Raw genomic sequence first — 23,853 nt, 5'->3', positions numbered from 1 at the left:
AATCATGGAAAAGTATTGAACTATGTTTTTTTTTTTTTTTTTTTTGTGGGGGGGTTTTTTGTGGGGGGGGTGCCTGACTAATACTTTTGAAGACATCTGGAGTATTTTTGATGGATAGCAAAATAAAGAAGCTGTTAAAATCTCAATGTAAAAACTGAAATAATTGATAAAGTGATCTACAAATGGTCATTTCAACATCTTTTTTATTTGGATATCAATAATGCCTTCTGTCAAAACGTCGTTTTTTAAGGGTACTTGTCTTTTTAAATGACTGATGTCATTTAGTTGTGAATATCATAAATGTTCATTTTCACCAGGAAAGTCTTATCTACAGGTATCTTTAATCAATAAACAGCATAGCAAATAAACGTGACAATCACTTTTTCGTTGAAAAAATATCATTTCAGATATTTGAAGACTGTGGTAAGGTAGATACGTGTTTTAACATTGCACAAACCAAATAATGAACAGCTCTAGATCTAGAGCTGTTCATTATTTGGTTCTGAATATCCAAAATTGAGAAAAAAAAGGTGGGGGAGAACTGGATTAAAGATCTTAATGTGGCAGTATTTCACAAAATTGGTGTGATACTCTTTTATTAAAAACGCGTTTGTCCTCGTAACTTTTTATAATTATTTAGGAGTTATTTTAAGGTATCCCCCCCCCCCCACCCCTTTTACATGGTTTCGCCCATATGACGTCGGTCGTCAGGCGGGAAAATTCGAGTACTCATGATGTGGAGAGAAAAATCCACCAATATTATAAGGTGTTTTAAACAGAAACGGACACGGTTTTTTTAGACATTATCAGAAACAATCTCATTTCAATAATATTTAACAGAAACAACCAAATTATTGTCCACTCATGGCGCTTTTACCAGCTGTTGGTGGTGATAAGTGAAATCCCAAGAGCTACCTCAGCAGTGGTATCTTTAACTCTAACAGTTAGGAAGAAGAAGAAGGGGATGAAGAAGAAGAAGAAAGAGGAAGACGATTAAATTCATTCTGGACATTTGTTTTGCAGCTGAAGGTGGAGACACCTGGAGGACATCTTAACAGGTGATGTACCCGCATAAAGCTTTCAAATGCAGTACCTATCAGGTGGCTTATTTTACCTGAGTTTTGTGTTTGAGGGTGATTTCTATGTAAGCTGTAAGTAGCTACACCTGCTAAAAATCTGCTAAATTTTTGTTGAGCTGATAGGTAGGTGTCAGATGATTTACAAATTTGAAATGCTTTGCTAATGGTTAAACACAACTACACCAACGAAAAACACAAAGGCAAACACCACAACATGACTGAAGTACAACAAACAGCCACAACAGAAGCTAAGAGGTCGACTTTAGCAGTTTTCTAATGGACGGTTATCCTAAGGGACACAGAAAAGTTGGGAGAGTAAGTATAACATTTTCTTTTGTAGCTTAAGCTATGATAAATATGTGTTTTATGTGTTAAATATGCATTTTCATTGGTGTGGTTGTGTTGTTTCTTTTTTAAAGTGTTTTTGGTTAGCAAATCATCTGACACCAGCCACCGTAAAAATGTCCTTGTGTTGTGAATCCTGTTGACATGCAGGTGAATGAACTCCCACAACACTTCTGCGATTCTGGTCCAGATTAAGCTGCTTATCAGTTCCTGATTCCAATTCCATGATTTTCAGAGACTTAAAAAAGGTTTTAGAGAGCTTCACAAATTTATCAGACCAAGTGTAAGGTGTTTTCCTCTGTGAAAATTCTCAGCCCAGACCTGACCTATCAATCATGCTCTTCAAGGATTAGATTTCAAGCATCTCTCAAATTTATGAACAGATTGTCATGGATTTTGTTTGTCGGGGCACGTGCCAAAGACGTGTGTATTATATTTTTGCGTTAATCCAGTTCTCCACTTCCAAATATTTTCAGAAAACTGTGTGGGAACAAAAATGAACAGTTTCTTTTATTCGTTGTTTTTTTTTCTTGACATGTTTGGTGCTTTTGTAAAACGAAAACTTTCAAAGATCGAGGATAAATTACATTATTTGCCGTATTCACATACACCTTTGCACCGACAAACACACAAGCACACATAAACACACACACACACACACACACACACACATACATATGTCCCCTGTCTAATCTGTCACTCTGTCATAATTTGATCATAATCCCTAATCATAATCACATCGTATCTTGAAAGGTGTTCTCAATCTGGAGTGGGATTATGGGATTGCAGAGCATAAGTGTGGATGAGCAATCAAAATATATTACAGTATTTATAACGTGTGCTTGTGTGTGTGTGCTTGTGTGTGTGTATGTGGGGGGTGTTTAATTTGGTGATGGTGGGGTACGGAGTGTGTCCTCAGACTGATTCACCCCCTGATTCCATGTTAAGCCTCATTTGATAAAACATAAACTCTGACCTGTGAGACATGTTTGTGCGCCCACCTAAGTCCATCTGTAGTCTTTGTCACTTTAATTTTTTTTTTTGTATAACTACACTATAAAACAAGATTAATCCAAGAGGCAGGTTCAGTTTTTCATGGTCCTTAGAGGATGGATAACAACAAAGTACAGTTTCGAAGAGGAGCTCTCACGTCTGTTCTCTTTAGCTCGATTTACATAAACATACATACGACCACGCACCTTCTCCTCTCCAGCCTGCCTCCTTCCTCCTCCCTCCTTATTCGCTTTGATTTAAATTGATTGGATCTCCTTTAGAAACTTGGTCCGTGCCTCCGTCACCTTTCACCTGGAGCTGTTTGAAAAGCTGCTTCAGTAAACCCATTCACAGAGCAGCAAACGCAGTGACACTGAACCTGCCCTGTGGAACAATCTTTGTGTATTATTTGCACTCGTGTAAGGATTGGGTTTGTTGGTTGTTGAGCTCTCTGAAGCTGACCTGGCTGACCTCTTCATGAAAAAGCAACAGATGAATGGCTGTCAGTGAAAAAAAAGCTAGCGATGTTTCTTTTCTTCTTCTTGTCTTTTTTTCACTTCCTCCCTTGCTTTCACTCGAGATTTTCTTCCTCCACCCACTCTCGTCCTTTCACTTCGAAGGACTTCTACGCTCATGACGACGACCTTTGGATGAGAGAAACGGCTTTCTTCCAAAGGGATTTGATTAAAAACCAAAGTAGAGGTCAAAGAAGCGTGATTCCTGTTCAAAGTGTTGTGAAATACACCGAGCACTACCCCATCCCCTGAAGTGAGTGTGTGTGTGTGTGCGCGTGTGTCTCCCTGTGTGTGTCCTGGCAGCATATGATTTTGAGTGGAGTAATTTAGCAGATGAGCGTGTGGCCATTGTTAGAGGGATAATCTGGCTCTGGCTGCTCAGATAGGTTAACATGCAGCAGATTAGACCAGATTACCCCAAACCACACCAGACAGGACCAGGGCTACTGCCTCCTCCCTCTCCACTGCCCCCCCCCTTTCCTCCTTCTCTTCTTTCCTCTGTCTTTTTCCTTTCCTCCACCTTTCACTCACTCTGACCTCATCATCATCTTCATCTTCCTCTCACTCTGTCATGTTCTTTAATTCTTAAATCTTGTTCCCCTCCCCCGTTACTCACCTCCTTTATCTAAACAACCGCAATATTTTGCAACCACTGGACTACAGCCTCTGTACATCCGCTGCAGGCTCAAACCACGCCATAGCATTTATATATACTTAAATATATGAATGACTTTAAGTCTCTGTTTTGTTTTATTCTGATATTCATTTTTTTGTTTTTATTTCAGAAACAGTTTTGCCTTGACTCACGAGTTGAAATCGTTCTGTGACAGAGCTCGTAACTCAAATTACCTGTGTGTCAAATCACTTTTCCTGATTTAAATTAATTGGAATGACATCAATCTGTTCTGGAGCCCAAAAAAAAAACGCCACAATTTTTTTGTTATGTGTTTTTAAATAAGAAAAATATACAAATGAAGACAGAACAATACAAAAGGATGTAGCACAATAAACTGGTTTAATAAACTACACTGCTCAAAACAATAAAGGGAACACTTAACACAGTGTAACTCTAAGTCAATCACACTTCTGTGAAATCAGCAGCATTTAAGAAAACAAAAGTAAGAAAGTGTATAGAAATTGCAAAAAGGTCCATAAGAAATTAGATGACGACATCCCGTCCACCACTCTCCAGCCCAGCCAGTCTCCACCTCCACAGGGTCCAGGACTGAGCCTTCCCAGCTGTCTGTTCAGTCTCTGTCTTCTGGATCCTGTCTGCTCACAGCAGGTGAAGCTCCTCCAATGTGGGGCTGGCGTCCAATGCTAACCCAGCCGCTCCGTGAACAGCACAATCCTGCTGGGTTAGCACGGCTAGCTCGTTCATCCCCCGGAGCTAGATCCCACATTACCAACAACGATGGATGTAAGGACAGGTCCACGTCGTCACCTCCCAGCTCACATCCAAGAACCAGCACGTCGTCCTCATCTCCTCCTCCTCAGCTCGAGGGAAATCATCAAGCCCTACACTAGCTAGCATTGACATGCTACAGGCTGCTAACAGCTCAGTTCACATGTAAACAATGCAGCCATGGTTACATGTAGGATCTCCAGACAAACACAGGTGAAAAGTAGTAAAAAATATCGCCGAAGCCACAAAAAGTCTGGTGTTGGTGACCGGCAATGAACCATACAAAGTAATGATCCACTCCAAATACAAAGATTACGAAAAAGAGACTAAAAGAATTACAAGAAACGGACAAAGAGGAGAGAGCTGCTGCAACAGGCAGCTACTTGGGCGGCGCCAAGTTAACAGTTGTAGTCTGCATTTTCAAAGAAATTATGTCAGCTGAGAAGGAATAAAGCTTGAAAATACAAATGAAACTAAAGGCAGGTTATTCAAGGCCAAATTGCTGAAAAAAAAGAATTTATTTCATCATTATCAAAAGTGAGGACATGGGCCTGAGATTGTGTGATTTGCTGTAATATTGTATTTAATTTCTCTTTTTAAAACTAATAGTGACGTTACTTTATAGCTGGTGTATTTACCTCTCACAATCTTTATTGTATCTTATTGTAACTGGAGTCTTTATGTTTTTATTTTATTTTGTTCTTTTTTATTTTATTTTGTTCTTTTTTATTTTTTGTATTTTTCTACTGACTCTAAGTAAAGTAATTCTATTCTATTTTATAACTTTATCGGCTGAATGTTTACTGCACTACACTTACGCATTTAGACTGTCAGCAATTTTCTGCCAGCACTCCTTCCGTGCTTTAGCAGCGGCAACAGTGTTGCTTTTAACGTTAATTACATGTTTCACCTCGTCATACTTCCTCATGATCACCTCCTGCTCCTCCTGTGTGAAGTATGCGGCCCTCTTCTCTCCGGCCTGCTCTGACGCTCCAAACTGCTCCATGTTCGCGATTGGTCAGATGCAGCGGGCTCCGCCTTATATGCGTGCACGCCCTCATTGCCTAGCTGGATCCACTTATGAGGTTGATAACCAGCGTTGTAAAACCGTGTAGCAAGACCGCCGGCTACCGCGCTCAGTTCAGCGAGATAGCACCAAGGCTATCTCGCTGAACTGAACTTGCTTTGTAGAACAGGGCCCAGGGGACAGTCGCAAGGAGGAAAATAAATATTCACGGATATTTTTGGAGTCAAAGCTTGAATACCAATAAAATTTAATACCTCATAAAACCACAATTAAGACTTTGTAATACTTTTTAAGGGCCTTAATTTCCCAAAATTGATTTATCAACTTTTAATACTTTTTAAGACTTTTTTAATACTGAGCAACAAGTGCACCATGTGAAAGGCAAGACTTTAATGAATCTGTCAATGTGGTTTTTGTACATGTGGACCCAGAAATAAGAGCAGGGCGGCGATTTCAAAAAGGGCCTCCAAATTGTTCTGACCAGAAATGTTTGATCCAAGTCTCAATGGAGTTTGCATGGGAGCAAAAACAGGGTTTGTCTGACATTTGGCTGCACACTGGCCAAAGGATACAATCTTTTGCTTAGATATCCCTTTTGTAAGAAGCAGGAGAATTCAGGGAAAATTTGAACGCCTTTTCTGTTCCATTTGAGTCAAGTTTGTGAATTTTATGGCAGGTTGATCATCAGGTTTCAGCAGTCTCATCAGCTGCGGGTGCTCGCTAGCTGAAGATATTCCGCCCTCTGGGAGCAGAGGATACAGTGAAAAAAACGTAGAAGTTGGCGTTGCTTAAACAGTAAGTTCTCAAAAAAAGTTAAAGATATTAAAGAGTTATTTCAGATATGTGAAGCTGAAAAATCAGTGAACATTTTAAAGCAAAAATGAAGTCTGTAAGTGGAAGTAAGCTGAAATTATAGTTTCTTAAAGTTGAAGGAGAATTACAGGGAGAACTGGGGTTCTGTTTTTTTTAATTTGTTTTTTTTCAAATCTCATGATGCCTTTGATCATAGGCCACTATGACATCATCAATGGAATCCCATCATCTTTGTGACCCTTCATCTTCACAGGGACTAGGTGTTCAGCTACACACTCTTCTTTGGATTTATTTTATTCTCGACTCGACTGTGAGACAACATGAGATTCCTTAGCCGTATTTTAAGCTTTTTAACTGTTGTTGACCCAAATCAGCCCACTTCTTCTGGGCCTGACCCAGACAATGTTTCACCATCCAATAATAATGATAATAGTAACACAGATCAACCAGAGGACCTCCTAGAGTGTCCTTTTAACTGTCCTTTTAACTGTAGTGCAGTGAAAAGTTCAGAGCAGCCAACCCTAGAAATAGAAATAGACAACAATGACCAGGCACAGTCTGACAACGACCATAACGAACTGCCCAGACGTGATACACCAAGGTTGTCTTTGAGCCCTAGATCAATGAGACGCTGCAACCGTATCTCAAGTTTTTTACATGTTGCTGACCCAAATCAGCCCACTTCTTCTGGGCCTGACCCAGACAATGTTTCACCATCCAATAATAATGATAATAGTAACACAGATCAACCAGAGGACCTCCTAGAGTGTCCTTTTAACTGTAGTGCAGTGAAAAGTTTAGAGCAGCCAACCCCAGAAATAGATATAGACAACAATGACCAGGCACAGTCTGACAACGACCATAACGAACTGCCCAGACGTGACACACGAGGGTTTTTTAGGAACCTTAGCTTCTCATTATCAGCTATCTGTAGATTCTGTATCAGAACAGTCAAAACAACAGTTTTAAGAATTTCAACTCTTCTTCAGCTTGTAAAGAATTTGCTGATTACGTTATATAGGAAAATAGGTGAATTACCACTTGAAGTGATATGTATGATTTTTGCTACCATTGCTTTTGTTATTTTGACTAGCACTACGCCGCCTTTGTGATGAGTTTACTGGGGATGCTCCTAAACACAGCTGCAAATTCACAAAAAATACTTGACATGACTGGACAAAGGCAACGTTTATTTATATTTATATGAACAAAAATGTGTTCCGTAGTGTTGTAGCTGTGCAGTGTGTATGAACGGGTTTACTCCGAGTGCTTCGGTTTCCCCTATATGATTTAAGAAAAAAGTCTTTTTCAACACTTCTTCATCCATTAAAAAATGTTTTAAATCATGATAAGTGACTTTTATGATTCTGGTTTCATTTAGATTCTGACTTGCTCTTAGTCAGTTCTGATGTTGTGTTTTTCTCCTTTTTTGAACTCTTCAGTTATTTGTGTTATTACTTAATCTGCCTTATATCTTTCATATGATTGTCTTTGAAGCAGTGAGTTGTCTTTTTAACAGCAGGACGACATTTTAGCTGTGCATGCCATGTCCTTACCAAGTTTATCATAGTTTGGGATTTGTCATTACAGTTTAGTTTTAATTCGTTTTAGAGCGGGCATTTTTTTGTTTGTTTATACTTTTTATTTTGCATTTTTAAGAGTGTACACAGGATAAACCTAAATTATGTCGATCTAAATAGCCTTGGCATTACAACTGAAGAGTACAATTATACTTTCCCATAAAACACAAATATAGGGGTGCATACACAAACGAGAGTTCATCAAACATGAAAGATTTTTGTACAAGTTATACACCAGTTCAACCTCATAATTAAGGTAATTCCTCTGCAAAAAAAAACCAAAAACACCTAGATCGACAAGCAAACAAACAAAACACTGGACAAAGAGAAAAAAAAGAAAAGAAAATAAGAAAATAAATAATTAAATACATAAGTAGATAAATATGATGTTCCCAAGAGTAAGTTTTGGGGGCCTAAGGAGAGGTCATATTAAAATATCTTTCCCATTTCCTCTTTAACTGTAGACCAATGTTCTTCCTGAATCGGACATGAGTATAGTATATGAGTATAGTATAGTATAGTATAGTATAGTATAGTATATGAGTATAGTTGAGTGTGGTTGGCCTTAATTTCTCCACAGTTGCGCCAGCATCCTGGTGTGACATTATTGTTGAATTTTGATTGAATAATAGGAGTTATAAAATATCTGATCTGAAGTTTCCAGGAGAATTCTCTCCAAAATTGAGAGTTTGTTGTTTTCCATGTGTTAAAATGTATGGTTCCATGTGTAACCAGGGTTCTCTGAGTGAAGAGGCTTCCCCTCCACCCAGAGATATATGTTATATATATCTCTATTGGAGTGAATGAACCCTTGGGTCAGGTGACGTGGATAATTTCTTTAAGACAAACCACCTGTGGCCTTGGCTCACAGCCTACTTAAACCCCTGTCAGCCACTCCCCCAGTGATATTAATCTGATGTAACGAATCCCTGAGCGGCCTTGAGGTGGAGGGGAGGCCTCTTCACTCAGAGAACCCTGGTTACACATGTAACCATACGTTCTCTATCATTACTAGGCTTCCCCTCCACCCAGAGATATATTTAATATATGTCTCTATTGGAGATCTGTAAGACACACCGCAATGGGATAGAGCAGTAAAGGCCCATGCCGAGACACGTGAGCTTCGAATGAGACGTCATCGCCACCAAAGTGCTCAACAATAACAGTGTGTGCCAACAAACTATATACACCATAAACACTATATACACACCCCTGGCTCGCCAGCTCCGCAAGACACAGGATGCTGCTGCCTAAAGCCCTGGTGGCAGACGCTACCAAAGGCTAGTTGGCCCTGCAAGTCGCAAGGGCCCAACTCGAGGGGTGAAAAGGCCACTCAACCAGCCTATCCAACGCTGATTGACAGGGAAAGAATCTGCCATTACTGTCGGGCTGCCCCAAGCACTCGCTCACAGAACGATGTGCCTGCAGCCACGTTAAACTGGTGGAATCTAGCAAATGTAGACGGCGCAGACCAGGTGGCTGCTGCACAAATCTCACTAAGAGATGCATCACGCCATGATGCCCAGGACGTTGCCATACCCTGAGTGGAGTGTGCCCGCACACCGGCCGGAAAAAAGGGACCCCCACCCCCATATACGCCTGCTGAATAGTCTCAACAATCCAGTGGGAAAGGCGAGTCTTTGACAGAGGCTGCCCTAGGAGATCTGTCCTAAAACAGACAAACAACTGATCTGTCTGCCTTTGGACCCTTGTACGCTGCACATATACCCTGATTGCCCTGACTGGGCATACAAGTGACTGCCTACGCTCTCCATCCTCTGACGGTACAGAGTAAAGAGACCGTACAACCATGTCCAAATTTGGCTGAGAAGCGGAAGGGACTTTTGGAAGGAATGCTGGGTATGGTCGTAAGGACACCCCTGCCCCTTCGGGCAAGAATCTACACAGATTCTCATGCACAGAGAGAGCATGAAGCTCACCCACCCTCTTGGCTGTGGCCAGCGCCAAAAGAAGAGCAGACTTAAAAGACAGACACTTTAAGTCCACTGCCTCCAAAGGTTCAAATGGAGGTGCTTCAAGCGCCTGCAGGACCAGCTCCAGGTCCCAGGGCAGGAGTGATGGCCGTGACCTTATGCCAGCACGCCTCCTAGCACCCTTAAGAAACTGGGATACGAGCTTGTCTTTTTCTACTGGCAACTGGTACTGCCCCACCTGCGCTGCCTTAATTGCTGCAACCATACCCCTCAGAGTGGAGGGCGACTTTCCACCATCCAACAATCCTTGAAGGAATTGAAGGATAGCTGGAGCAGAGGCAGTTAGGGGTTCAATATGGTGCTCCTTGCACCAGTTCAAAAAGACCCGCCATCGATGTGCATAAAGCGCCCTTGTTGAAGGTGCACGAGCTTCTTGCATTGTAGAAATCACAGACAGAGACAGCCCCATAGCTAGGAGCTCCGATCCCTCAGGGGCCATGCCCATAAGCGGAGGCCCTGAGGAAAGGGATGAATCAGAGTTCCCTGTGCCTGAGACAGCAGATCCCGACATACTGGGAGCTCCCACGGAGTCCCGTCCAGCAATGGTGGGATTTCTGAGAACCAGGTCATGCGTGGCCATTTTGGAGCCACCAGGATCAGCCTCATTTCCCCCATTTGTACCCTCTGCAGGTGGGATGGAAGGAGGACAAATGGTGGAAACACATACAGCAGAGTCTGTGGCCACGGGTGAGCCAGAGCATCTGCTCCAAGGGGAGGATTGTCTCCCCCTAGGGAAAAGAAGAGAGCACAGTGGGTTGATTCCTCTGACGCAAACAGATTGACCTCTGCATGTCTGTAACGGAGCCAGATTTCGTAGACCACCTTCGGGTGTAGTCTCCAACCCCCTGGGTCTGGACCCCCCCGGGACAGCTGATCTGCTGCATGATTTTCCACCCCTGGCACATGGACTGCCCTCAGGGACAGAAACCTGGGGTGTGCCCAAAGCCACAAACAGTGTACCAGCCTGCAAAGGCGGGGAGAAACCAACCCGCCTTGCCTGTTGATATATGCGGTCAGTGCACTAGAAACCTCCTTAGCACAGCGCCGGGCCTCCTGTGCTTGCTGCAAGAGAGTAGTGGCACCAGGGCCGAACATAGCTGTCGGCACAACAGGCAACTTCAGGAGGGCCCCTTTGTCCTCTGACTGGAGCTTTGACTTTGACAAATACAGCTGACGCCTGGTTACCCAGAGCGAAGACATGCCCTTCCCAGTGACCACTGCCTGTTCCTTCATCAGTGCTGTCAGCATAGACGACACTAGCTGTATCTCTGAAACAAGGCAGGCATCTGCCCCAGAACTCAGCTGATGAACTAACTTCCGCTGGTACAGAGCCAATATAGATGCTGTATTTGCCAGCTGTGTCTGAACTGCCATTGCCCTATGCAGTTTAGCTAGTGAAGCATCCAGCATCTTGCAGTCACCTGATGGACTAGCTGGCCCCAGAACTGGACGGAAACAGGAGAGCAGACACAGTCTGGTCCAACTGAGGCAAGACACCACAGCACACCTTTCCCTTGTCCTGCATGGCCGACATTCGTCGTGCAGTAGCTGAAAAGACCAGCTTAGCGGTGGGAGTCTGAAATGCCTTCTGCATCAGGTCCTCCATATCAGGAAGGAGAGGCATCCCAAATGGCATCTCAACCTCTGTGAATCCCTCTTCATCGTCAAAACATCAAGGGGGAGGGATTTGACCTGACACCGATCCAAGCCCCAGAGCCTGAGAAGCTCTCTGAATCAGTGCCCTTAACTGCTGGGGCTTGCTCTCCTTGGTCCGTACGTCTTCGTCAGCCATACACTGGATCTCACCATCATCTGATATCCCTAACACATCGACTTCATCATCACAATCATCCTCCTCAAGACCCTCGGCTCCGCTCCTTTCACCAGGTCTGAGAGGAGATTTGGGGTAGAAATCTACACAGGAGCTACCTCCAAGTTCCTCTAACCTAGGGCATTTGGTCTGCTGGAGAACAGGAGGTGGTGTAATCCCACCTCCACGCTCAAAAACACAGAGCCAAGCCTCCAAGGATCGTTTTGGCAGAATTGAGCAGTCCATACATGATAATGGATTATCAACAGCCATTGCAGCATGTTCCTCTCCCAGACATCACACACACACATCATGACCATCCTCTATGGGCAGCTGAATTCCACACACTACACAGCCATGATCCAAAGGTGCCATGACCTTAAATGTTTTTTTTTAAATATATATATTTACATTCTTTATTATTATGAATATATATCTATGCGAGAGAGAGAGAGAAACAGGGAGAGAGTCACACACGCTCTAGAGCAGTGGTCCCCAAACTACGGCCCGCGGGCCGGATACGGCCCGCCTCCGCACTTTGCCCGGCCCCCGAGCAATGCCAGAGGCGCGTTATGACTTTTTTTTCAGTCTGGCCACCTGATCGAGACTTAGACATGCATAGAACGTGACTTTCTATTCCACCCTTCTGCAGTTTGCTGAAACCCCACCCTTAAAAAAAACAGCTGAACACACCCCTGTCTAGAAAACGAAACAATGGCGAAAAGATTAGATAAGAGAAAAATTGATTCAGAATGCAGGGTATTTAACCTGCAGTGGACAAACAATTATTTTTTTGTTCAATGCAAAGAAAAGGCTGTTTGTCTCATCTGTCAAGAGACGGTGGCTGTATTCAAAGAATACAATCTGCGCTGACACTATGAATCCCGTCACAAACACAAGTATGATAGCTTGCAAGGCCAAATGCGAGCAGACAAACGGTCAAAACTAGAAAGTGGACTGTTAGCTCAGCAGAATACATTTGTACGCCAAGCTCAGCTGAACCAGTCATCTGTTAGAGCCAGCTTTCGGGTTGCTCAGCTGATAGCAAGCAGTGGTAAACCTTTCACTGATGGAGAATTTGTCAAGACATGCTTGAATGCTGTCGCGGAGGAGGTGTTTCCCGAGAAGAAAGATGTCTTTAATGCCATGAGTCTGTCAGCGACTACAATCACAAGACGCATTGAAGACATCGGGGGTAATGTATATGCCTAGCTGCAGCAGAAGACAAAAGAATTTGACTTTTTCTCATTAGCAATGGATGAGAGCACTGACGTGCAGGACACAGCGCAGCTGCTCATTTTTATTCGTGGAGTTAGCGCAAACTTTGAAATGTGCGAGGAGCTGGCAGCCCTCCAAAGTCTCAAAGGGACTACGACGGGGGCGGATATTTTCGGCAAAGTATGCCAAACCATGGAAGATTTGAACCTGGACTGGTCAAAGCTTGTTAGCATCACGACTGACGGAGCTCCTAGTATGGTTGGCGCGTCTCGGGGTCTAATTGGACTCGTGAACCGGGAGATGGAAGAACGGGATCTTACCGCCCCGTTACAAGTCCACTGCCTGATTCACCAGCAAGCACTGTGCTGCAAAGTGTTGAAGTGGGATTCCGTCATGAAGATTGTGGTGTCATGCATAAACTTCATCAGAGCAAAGGGACTTAAACACAGGCAGTTCCAACAGTTCATGTCTGAACTGGAGTCTGCGTACGGCGATGTGCTGTACTACACAGAGGTCCGATGGTTGAGCTGGGGCAGAGTTTTGAGGCGTTCTTACGAGCTGCTACCCGAAATTAATGCATTTCTTCATTTAAAAGACAAAACGGTCCCAGAGCTGATCGACCCAGAATGGAAATGGCACCTAGCATTTTTAACAGACGTGACAGAAATGGTGAACAGCCTTAACTTGCAGCTACAAGGCCAGGGGAAACTAATTTGCGACATGTATTCCCACATAATAGCATTTGAGGTGAAACTAGCGCTGCTTTTGGAACAAGTGAAAGAGAACAACTTCGTCCATCTTCCTGCCACCCAAAACCTCTCAGCAGAGAACCCAGCGGTCCCGTTCCCAGCTGAGAAGTGCGTGGAAGCACTGCAAATGCTGAAGGCAGAGTTCGGTGTGCGATTCCGTGAACTACATGGTAGTGCAAAGATATCCATCTTTTCCAGAACCCCTTTGTTCCCGACATCTATGAAGCTCAGCCTTCTTATCAGTTTGTGTTGGTCGAGTTACAGAACTGTGATGCTCTGAAAGACGCATTCAAGCCCAACAGTCTCATTGACTTCTATGCTGCCCTCCCAAACGAAACGTACCCTAACATTAAAAAACACGCAACGAAGATGTCCACACTTTTTGGCAGCACATATATCTGCGAGCAAACCTTTTCCCGCATGAAACACCTGAAAACTCCAATGAGATCAAGGTTGACAGATGAACATCTCAATCAGTGTTTGAGACTGGCTGTGACTAAAATGGAGCCTGACATTGACCTGCTCACCAGCCAGATGCAGGCCCACAGTTCACACTGATGAACATAGATAGGCTTACTTTTGAACGAGCTTGAAAACCTGAAAATAGTCATTTGGTTATTATTTTTTCACAAAAAGTGCTATATATTTCATCAAAATTGTTATCATTTATTTTCTGTTTTTTTTTTCTCTCTGTCAAGATCCCAGAACGAGTTATTTATAATTGATTATGTGTGGCTTTCTGTTAAACAATAAATATTTATGTTAGGACACCTCTGCGATTGTCACTTTTTTTTACGAACTGACCCTGGCCCCCCATCAGTGAAGAAAAAGGTTGTTTGGCCCTGACGGGAAAAAGTTTGGGGACCCCTGCTCTAGAGTTTTAACGCCCAGATCTCGCGAGACCCCCGCACAGGATTACCATGCCGAAGTGCTCACAGAGCCGGCGCTTCCAAACAAAGAGATAAACTTTAAACCGCAAGCCCTTTCTCACGTAATGGACAGAGAAGAGAGCCCTGTGTCATCCACGTGTGAGGTTTCCACACGGAGACCACACGTTTCACACTGGTTTATCATTTACACACAAAAAGCCTACGCTGTCCACAAACTCACGGAGCCTTCTCCCACTGCCCAATCGGGACGGGGAGAAAGTTGTGTGTTATCTGGCACAGAAGCCCCTTTACAGAGACCCTGCGCCAACACAGAGAGTGCGACAACCAGGAAGTTCAAAAGATTAAACCACACAGCCACCACGAGAGACAATCACTCTCTCCAACCTTCTTAGGTAAGCGGCACAGACTGTGTGTATGAACGGTTTTGATCAGCTCAAAGAACTCAGCAATACACGCCACGCTGCTCCAAGTGGAATCAGAAAAATCACTGGGGGGGTGGCTGACAGGGGTTTAAGTAGGCTGTCAGCCATGACCACTGGTGGTTTGTCTGAAAGAAATTATCCACATCACCTGACCCAAGGGTTCAGTCACTCCAGCAGAGATATATATTACATATATCTCTGGGTGGAGGGGAAGCCTAGTAACAATTGAGAACTCATGTTCTCCCAGTCTTCTTCTGTTATATTTATGTTTAGTTCATTTTCCCAGTTGATCAGAGCTTTTGGTTTACCCCCCTCAACCTCTCCTTCAATAAATTTATAAATTCTTCCTAGTATGTTCTTAGAGTTAGTTTTATTGTATGTATTGGCAATGTATATAACCAAGGGGTGAATATCATTTATTGTTTTATGGTTACCCATTAAATTCATAAGGTAACTTCTTACTTAAAGATATTTAGAAAACTGAGAATTTGGGATATTAAATCTTTTTACAAGGTTCTCAAAGGTATCCACCCCCTTGTCTGTAATCAACTGCAGGTATCTAGTCAAACCTTTTTCAGCCCACAATCTAAAGATATCATCTATCATACTCGGTTTAAAGTCTGTGTCACTTGCTATCTCACGTAAATACACCAAATCTTTTTTAAGTGCTTTTGTTTGTGTCGCTTTTATCCAAGCCCTTAAAGTGCTATTTATACATGTGTTATCAATTTTATCTGCAGCTGCATTTGTTAAATTACTAAATAAGAGTTTGTTCAACGTATTAGTCATTTGTGCAGTTTCCAAACTTTTCCATTTGGTTTTACAGTCATTGTTCATCCATACTAGAATATTTTTTTTATTTAGGCTAACATATAATAGTTTTGTAAGTTTGGTAGTGCTAGTCCTCCAGATAATTTGCTTCTTTTGAGTATTATAAGTTTAATCTGGGCTTTTTTCCCTCCCCAAATAAAGTCCTTGAATTTTTTATCCCAGTTATTGAAAGTATTTTGAGGTATACATATTGGTAAATTTTGGAAAAAGAACATACATCTGGGTAAAATGTTTTTTTTTTTTTAAATTGCTTCAATTCTTCCTGTGACAGAAAGTGGAATCATCAACCATCTTCTGAAGTCCTCTTTTACACATTTTTCCAAACTTCCATAGTTCTTTTCAAATAACTTGTTTGCATCTTTTGTGATAAAAATTCCTAAGTGTTTTATTTTATTTTCTTCCCATTTAAATATATGTTTCTGCTTAATATCATGTATTATTGGCTGCCCAATTACCATTGCCTCCAATTTACTAGTGTTTAGTTGTTAGAAGCAGGAGAATTCAGGGAAAATTTGAACGCCTTTTCTGTTTCATCTGAGTCAAGTTTGTGAATTTTATGGCAGGTTGATCATCAGGTTTCAGCAGTCTCATCAGCTGCTGGTGCACGCTAGCTGAAGATATTCCGCACTCTGGGAGCAGAGGATACAGTGAGTTAAACAGTAAGTTCTCAAAAACAGTTAAAGATATTAAAGAGTTATTTCAGATATGTGAAGCTAAAAAATTAGTGAACATTTTAAAGCAAAAATGAAGTCTGTAAGTGGAAGTAAGCTGAAGTTATAGTTTCTTAAAGTTGAAGGAGAATTACAGGGAGAACTGGGGTTCTGTTTTTTTTTAATTTGTTTTTTTTCAAATCTCATGATAGGCCACTGTGACATCATCGATGGAATCCTATCATCTTTGTGACCCTTCATCTTCACAGGGACTAGGTGTTCAGCTACACACTCTTCTTTGGATTTATTTTATTCTCGACTCGACTGTGAGACAACATGAGATTCCTTAGCCGTATTTTAAGCTTTTTAACTGTTGTTGACCCAAATCAGCCCACTTCTTCTGGGCCTGACCCAGACAATGTTTCACCATCCAATAATAATGATAATAGTAACACAGATCAACCAGAGGACCTCCTAGAGTGTCCTTTTAACTGTAGTGCAGTGAAAAGTTTAGAGCAGCCAACCCCAGAAATAGAAATAGACAACAATGACCAGGCACAGTCTGACAATGACCATAACAAACTGCCCAGACGTGACACACGAGGGTTTTTTAGGAACCTTAGCTTCTCATTATCAGCTATCTGTAGATTCTGTATCAGAACAGTCAAAACTACAGTTTTAAGAATTTCAACTCTTCTTCAGCTTGTAAAGAATTTGCTGATTACGTTATATAGGAAAATAGGTGAATTACCACTTGAAGTGATATGTATGACTGCTGCTATCGTTGCTTTTGTCATTTTGACTAGCACTACGCCGCCTTTGTGACGTGTTTACTGGGGTTGCTCCTAAACACAGCTGCAAATTCACAAAAAATACTTGACATGACTGGACAAAGGCAACGTTTATCATACGAACAGGAATGCGTTCCGTAGTGTTGTAGCTGTGCAGTGTGTATGAACGGGTTTACTCCGAGTGCTTCGGTTTCCCCTATATGATTTAAGAAAAAAGTCTTTTTCAACACTTCTTCATCCATTAAAAAATGTTTTAAATCATGATAAGTGACTTTTATGAGTCTGGTTTCATTTAGATTCTGACTTGCTCTTAGTCAGTTCTGATGTTGTGTTTTTCCCCTTTTTTAAACTCTTCAGTTATTTGTGTTATTACTTAATCTGCCTTATATCTTTCATATGATTGTCTTTGAAGCAGTGAGTTGTCTTTTTAACAGCAGGACGACGTTTTAGCTGTGCATGCCATGTCCTTACCAAGGTTATAATAGTTTTGGATTTGTCATTACAGTTTAGTTTTAATTAGTTTTAGAGCAGGCATTTTAGTTTTTATTTAGTTTTGATTTTTGCAACAAGGCTTAGTTTTAGTTTAGTTTCAGTTTTTCACATCTTATTAACCAGGTGCAGGATTCAAAAAGGTCAGAGTAAATATTTTTTTTACTGTATTTTATTTTTATTTATTTATTTTGTTTATTTTCAAGTCCAACACAGTGCTCACTGCTCAGTCAATGCTGATACTGATACTGATCTGTTGGCTGCTGCCTTCAACACAAAACAATAATATAAACTTAATAATAAAATATATATATAAATTACATAGAAATTATGTAAACCTAAATTACATAAAATTAATATAATCTAAAACAATATAAAACAATATGATATGAGCTTAAATATTTAGAAACTTGGACTCTAACAAGAAAGACAGTCTGAAATACAATTAAAGTCAGACTCACATGCAATTAAACTATTACTGATGCTCTAATTCATTGCTCCTCTATGTTTTGTCGCAGCACAGAGCACAGCCAGTCAGTGCAGTAAACAAGCACGTCCCAGTACGTCGCTATGATGGTGCCGTACGGCGCTGACAACTGCGGAACACTGACGTAAAATTGGTTGGGAAAATGTGTCGGATTAATTTAAATCCTAAAGGCTATTAATATTGTCAGAAACTAAAACTAAGGGCATTTTCTCTATCATTTTAGTTAGTTTCAGTTAGTTTTGTGAACACAAGATACAGTTTTAGTTTACTTATCGTTTTTGTTTTCTTTTTTAGTTTTTATTAGTTAGAGTTAACCGCAATGTATTTTAAATTTTAGTTTTCCTTTTTAGTTTCATTTTAGTTTTTATTAGTTAGAGTTAATCGCAATGTATTTTAAATTTTAGTTTTCGTTTTTAGTTTCATTTTAGTTAACTATTATAACCTTGGTCCTTACATTAGGATGATGTTGTGTTCCACAGCTAAACGTAGACGAGACTCCAGCTGTTTGTATTTTTGTCCACTGGTGTTTGTTTGTTGGGCTGCTGCTGTGTGTGCTTTGCTCAAGCTGTTAATTAGAACATGAGTGGTGCAACGTTTACAAAGCACAGGGTAATGATGCATAACCACCTTCACATCTGGCCTAGAAAACAGATTATTAGTCAAATTATCAGATTATTCTGTTTATTCATGTGTCAGGTGTTTGTGCTTTAATATCAGCGCTAATCGTCCATCTGTCACATGTGGACGCTGATTTGTGAGCATCTGTGTGTGTGTTTGTGTGTCACAAACCTGGTTCTGTGTTTACACGTGTGAAGCCTGTCTAACAAACAAACCGTCTCCCTTCCAGATGTTTCAGCCCTCACACAGCTCCATTCACGCCTCTCCAATAAGAGCAACAGGATTAACTTCGAGGTGTTGTGTTACAGACCAATCAGGAGGCAGGATTAGATGCTCAGGTTCAGTTACTTGAGTACCTGTGCCGCTCGGCTTTCTGTGACAGAGGTCAACCTGTGGTCAAACTGTGACCACACACACCAAAGACACACTCACTGAGGAATACCACATCCATCTGCAGACAGCTTTCCTTAGCACTAGATTCATCGATACACCAATTACTTTTCTCAGATGTAAATGTAGATCATATTTTAAAGGGTTTTATACAATTTCTTAAAAAGAAAACATGACAAATTAAGTCAGAAAATTAGGATGCACGAGATTTCCAAGCCCTGATACCAATCACAACACCCAGGCTCTCATATTGGCACAAATATAAGAGTGACTTCAGGTTTCTCTCAATCCAAAAAAGCAAATTTGAAGACAGAAAATGGGCCAAAATTGGTGCATTATGTTTGAGTAATGTTTTGATAATCACAGTTATTACTCTCACCCAAATACTTCACGGACCAGCTTTACCATTCTCAATTATCCATCAGCCGCTGCGTTAGCACGTACAAAAGCAACATGTATCCCCTCTCTCCTCATCCCCATTTTCATCCCTCTCAATCTGCCACAGTTTACCCCCCTCCTCCTCCTCCTCCTTCCTGTTTTTTGGTCACCATTGTCCCCCAGACTCTCCTGGAGCTCAGTGAGAGCACAAAAGCACAACAAAGACCCAGGAAGTGATTAGTGACTTAACGAGGAGGAGGCTTTGCGGGGAGTTAGGGGGGCTGCACGGCCTCCTCCATGAGACGGGGTGAGAGGGTTAAAGTTTCAGGGCTTAAGAGGTCAGTGTTAAGTTGTTGAGGTCAGTGGAGGGGTTAATTAGGAGACGGTCTTTTGTTTACAGGGGATAAGGAGACGCTGAGGCCATTCACTTGGTCTCCTCACTGTGTTCCTCCAGCCACCCTGGAAGTGTCATCCACCCGCTTTCAGCACACACCGCTTTCCCTCCACCTCCCTGCTAATTGTGCTGCACCTGAAAGGAAGATGTAGCTGAATTCACTTAATTGTCGCCATCATGACACACTCGCCCACTTACCACCATAACACACACAACACACACACCTCGAGGTTGTCTTCCCTGAGTGTGTGGTGTGTCCTTGTTGCTTCAACTGGAAGAATGTCTTTTCAACTTGGAAGAGCTCTGACCATGACTGTCGCTCAGAGACTGATGTGTGTGTGTGTTTGTCTATTGTCCTGCTTTCAAAACACACACACACACACAGATGTGTAGTGTTCTTTTCTGGACACTGAAGCATCTCAAGAAGAGCACATTGAGGCCCCGTTTACATGACAGGGTTTCGCCCGAAAACGCAAAACATGCGGTGAAAAATACCTGTTCACACGGAAACGCTGAGGGACTGAAAACGACGAGGTCTAAATGTTTACTATAATATAAACAACAGCTTTACAGTAGAAACATACCCCTCCACAAACCAGAAGCACGACACAGTTGTCCGCCATTGTTGCTCTTATTGATGTCCGGTTTGGGCATGGTAATTTAAGTTATCACAACAAAAGCGTAAAGCGCCAAGCGGAGTGTGATGTCAGCGTTTCCACTGAAAATTTGGCTCAGTTTCATTCACCTTCATTTTTGTGTTAATTTTATGTTTAAATGTTAACATTACTCGACATTTCATTCAATGAAAAACGCAGGGATCAACACGTTAAGAATGAAATGTCCGCCTCATCAGGGATGAAAAACTGGCACACATCTCTTCACAGCACCGCGCTGGACATCTGTCTGTTTAGGTAATTGGCATTAACCCCTTTTTAAGCTGGGTGACCCCCTTTTTCACGCCCAACACATCTGCACTGAAGCTCAGTGGCAGGCCAGTTTTTGTGTACAACAAAGGATGCAAACTGTTGGTATAAAGGTGCATTTCACTCTTCTTTGTCCAACATAAAGGTATAAGGTAGACATGTAGAGTTAATCTTCATATTTCATACACGATGAGTGCCACACTCCAAAGCATATGGCCAGCTCTAATGTGTTAATGCTGATTGAATACACAGCTCTATTAGACTAATGTTAGCAGGCTGTATCGGCCGGATGCTAATCCAAGCTAACAGAATGGAGCCGGAGCGCAGCTTATCTCTGAACTTACGGATATTAGAGAATAGAAAAGTGATTAGAAAGTGATTAGAGTGCAGGGAGACCACTTAGGGAAACATACGCTTTCAGGTCTGGGTGAGATTTCCAATCACCCTGAGCACATTACTGCTATTAACAATGAGAGAGGCTTACTGTCAGGGCATCAGAGGTTATGAGATTCAGCTGATCAGAGGCAAAAAATGTCTGCTTGGTTCAGCTTCAGAAAAGTTTGTCTTCTCATTTTCCTTTGAATGATGCACTGTGGCCCCAACCTGTCTGTGTTCTCCTTCTGGGGTATCTCATGGTTGACGTGTTTTACTTTTATTACTTTTTCGTACTGAGGTTAAAAAATCAGTTCTTAAAGGTAAATATTAAACACAGGGGGAAGAGTCTGTAGACACCAAAAATGTCATATAAACAGGTTGGCAACAAGAAAAGCCCAGTTTATTGTCACCAAGTATAGCTCATCTGAATCAGGTTCAGAGCTCATGGAACAAAGTGATCTCAAAAACCGGTATCCTCTCCAAAGGGGCTTTCTGTGTCCAGAAATCCCGTTTGATTGACAGCGCTGTCATGACAACCCCGCATCAGCTGAAGGCTGTCCAATCAGGAGTCGGACTCCATGTCCCTCCCCGACTCCCAGGTGAGCTCAAAGAGTCAGACCTCGGCAGATTGCTGTCAGTTTGTGTCAGAGCGACTCTTCCTCTCGCTGCCATCACCTCTACATCGAGATGGTGTTCAGGTCACCGCTCGACTTTTTCTCTGCTTCCCGGATCCTCCTGCCCCACTTCACAGATGGACCCCCTCTCCTTGCCCGGTCTGGATCTCCGGGAGACCCTCCCTCCGCGTGTCCTCCTCTTGCTCTCCCGGGATTGTGTTTCTCCGCTGCACAGATCGCCAGCGTCTGCGAGACCCTGGAGGAGACCGGAGACATCGAGCGGCTGGCCCGCTTCCTCTGGTCACTCCCGGTGACCGCAGACGGTCGCGACTCCATCTCTGAGCACGAGTCCGTGCAGCGGGCTCGCGCCGTGGTGGCCTACCACACCGGGAGTTTCCGTGAGCTTTATCACATCTTGGAGACGCACCGCTTTACGCGCGCCTCGCACGGTAAACTGCAGGCGATGTGGCTCGAAGCTCATTACCGGGAGGCGGAGAAACTCCGGGGGCGGCCGCTCGGTCCCGTTGACAAATACCGCGTGAGGAAGAAGTTCCCTTTGCCGAGGACCATTTGGGACGGAGAGCAGAAGACGCACTGCTTCAAGGAGCGCACGCGGGGGCTGCTGAGAGAGTGGTACCTGCAGGATCCGTATCCCAACCCCGGGAAGAAGCGCGAGTTGGCGCATGCGACCGGACTCACACCAACTCAAGTTGGGAACTGGTTCAAAAACCGGAGGCAGAGAGACAGAGCGGCAGCAGCCAAAAACAGGTTTGTGTCTCATACTCCAAACAAGTTCACCGCTGAGTTTGGCAGCGCGAGGTGACCTAATTCTTCCGTTATATCAAAATCAAGGAAGCTCTTCTTTCTATGAAATGTGTCCGTGTCATATTCGATGACTTACTTTTGGGGCGGTTTTCTCTCCACATGCAGCCAAAGCTGTGCGTAAAAGGGCCATTCATGCGTAAAAGCGCACGACCTCTCAACTTGTAGGTTTTTGTTTTCATTGTGACGTCTGTGTCTTCCCCTCACTCTCCCTCACTTTAATTTACTTCGGGGTCAGAGTGTGGGTCAACGATCCTTTAGGAGAAGGCAGAACGCGCCTGAATAGGTTCAAATTGCTCACCCAGCATCGACAGAAGATGTCAGGGATGTCTGTAATTTTTTTAATGTATGATTCCTGTATGCGTTTATTTTAACATAAACACCACAGTGAAGGTCTTTTTTAATCAAAAGCTCTTATTTTCACACCTTATTCAAATGATGGTAAAACTTTTAACCTTTATCATCCTTCTTTCCTCAGGCTGCAGCACCATCGGATGTGTCCAGGCAGAGGAGAGTTCAGCCCAGATGAAAGCGGGGAGCGAGTAGATGGAGAAACTCTTCTCTCAGTGACAGACAGCGACTCTGACTTGGATGTGTGAGACTTTAATTCTATGGCATGGATTGTCTGCAGCCTGAGATGGCCTGTAAAGGATTTCACAGGAGACAGAGGGATGTTGTTCTCCGTCAAAGGGTTAGCAGTCAGGGTTTGAAAGCACAAAATGATGCATAAGAACTGCTTCATCATGGCTTTTACCCAAACCAACCAAACAATCATTGTTGGGTTAGACAAGGTTTTATTTTCTCCCTCCTCCCTGAAGTTAAACTTTTTATCCTTACATGCTTACAATTTAATGATGAAAAGCTGCAGATTGAGACCAACATATTTTTGCTTTTTTTACCTCATGACTGGATGTTGAGGCTTCACATCTGATGACCCAGCTTAGACCATCATTAACCTCATTAATGAGACATCAAGCCGAGGACCCCTTTTGGACTTTAACCTGTGGACCCCTACGTGAAAGGACCTTTACAGACTGAAACCTTTCAGCCTCTCAGTGAGATAATCATTCGTATTTCCCTCTAATTATGTGTTATTAGTTTTTGGATGGAAGTAGTCATTTTTGAGGTGGGACAGTACGCCTGGGTGTCACTGCTGTAGACAATCAACACCACCAGCACTGAAGTCTACCTCCCTGTTACTCAGTCTGTTGAACATTTTTACATCCCTTCTTTTAATCCTATTATTTAAAG

At 42.6% G+C, this 23,853-nt stretch overlaps 1 protein-coding gene across 2 annotated transcripts; it reads left to right on the top strand.

Moving 5' to 3' along the window:
• The first annotated feature begins 695 nt into the window (after nt 1–695).
• On the top strand, nt 696–23,853 carry six3b (SIX homeobox 3b). Of its 2 annotated transcripts, none has more exons than XR_012597544.1 (2): nt 696–1,058; nt 23,081–23,156. XR_012597544.1 is itself a non-coding variant. In XM_074664029.1 (2 exons), the coding sequence occupies exons 1-2, from the start codon at nt 21,854–21,856 to the stop codon at nt 23,199–23,201; spliced, it is 816 nt and encodes a 271-aa protein (XP_074520130.1). In that variant the 5' UTR covers nt 21,820–21,853; the 3' UTR covers nt 23,202–23,853. The 2 variants fall into 2 exon arrangements, 1 of the variants encoding a protein (XP_074520130.1); XM_074664029.1 differs by lacking the exon at nt 696–1,058 and adding an exon at nt 21,820–22,548 and having other exon boundaries at nt 23,081–23,853.

The sequence above is a fragment of the Halichoeres trimaculatus genome, unplaced genomic scaffold, assembly GCF_033239565.1.
Source record: "Halichoeres trimaculatus isolate MK-OKI-2021-1 unplaced genomic scaffold, fHalTri1.1 fHalTri1_scaffold_23, whole genome shotgun sequence".
Taxonomy (NCBI): domain Eukaryota; kingdom Metazoa; phylum Chordata; class Actinopteri; order Labriformes; family Labridae; genus Halichoeres; species Halichoeres trimaculatus.
This window is presented reverse-complemented; position numbering and strand designations above follow the sequence as displayed.

What these genes read in the sequence shown, in the direction of transcription:
- six3b (XM_074664029.1), top strand. Translation starts at nt 21,854, where the DNA reads ATGGTGTTCAGGTCACCGCTCGACTTTTTCTCTGCTTCCCGGATCCTC. An exon ending in GCGGCAGCAGCCAAAAACAG is followed by an intron (nt 22,549 to 23,080) that starts GTTTGTGTCTCA and finishes TTCTTTCCTCAG; the next exon opens with GCTGCAGCACCATCGGATGT.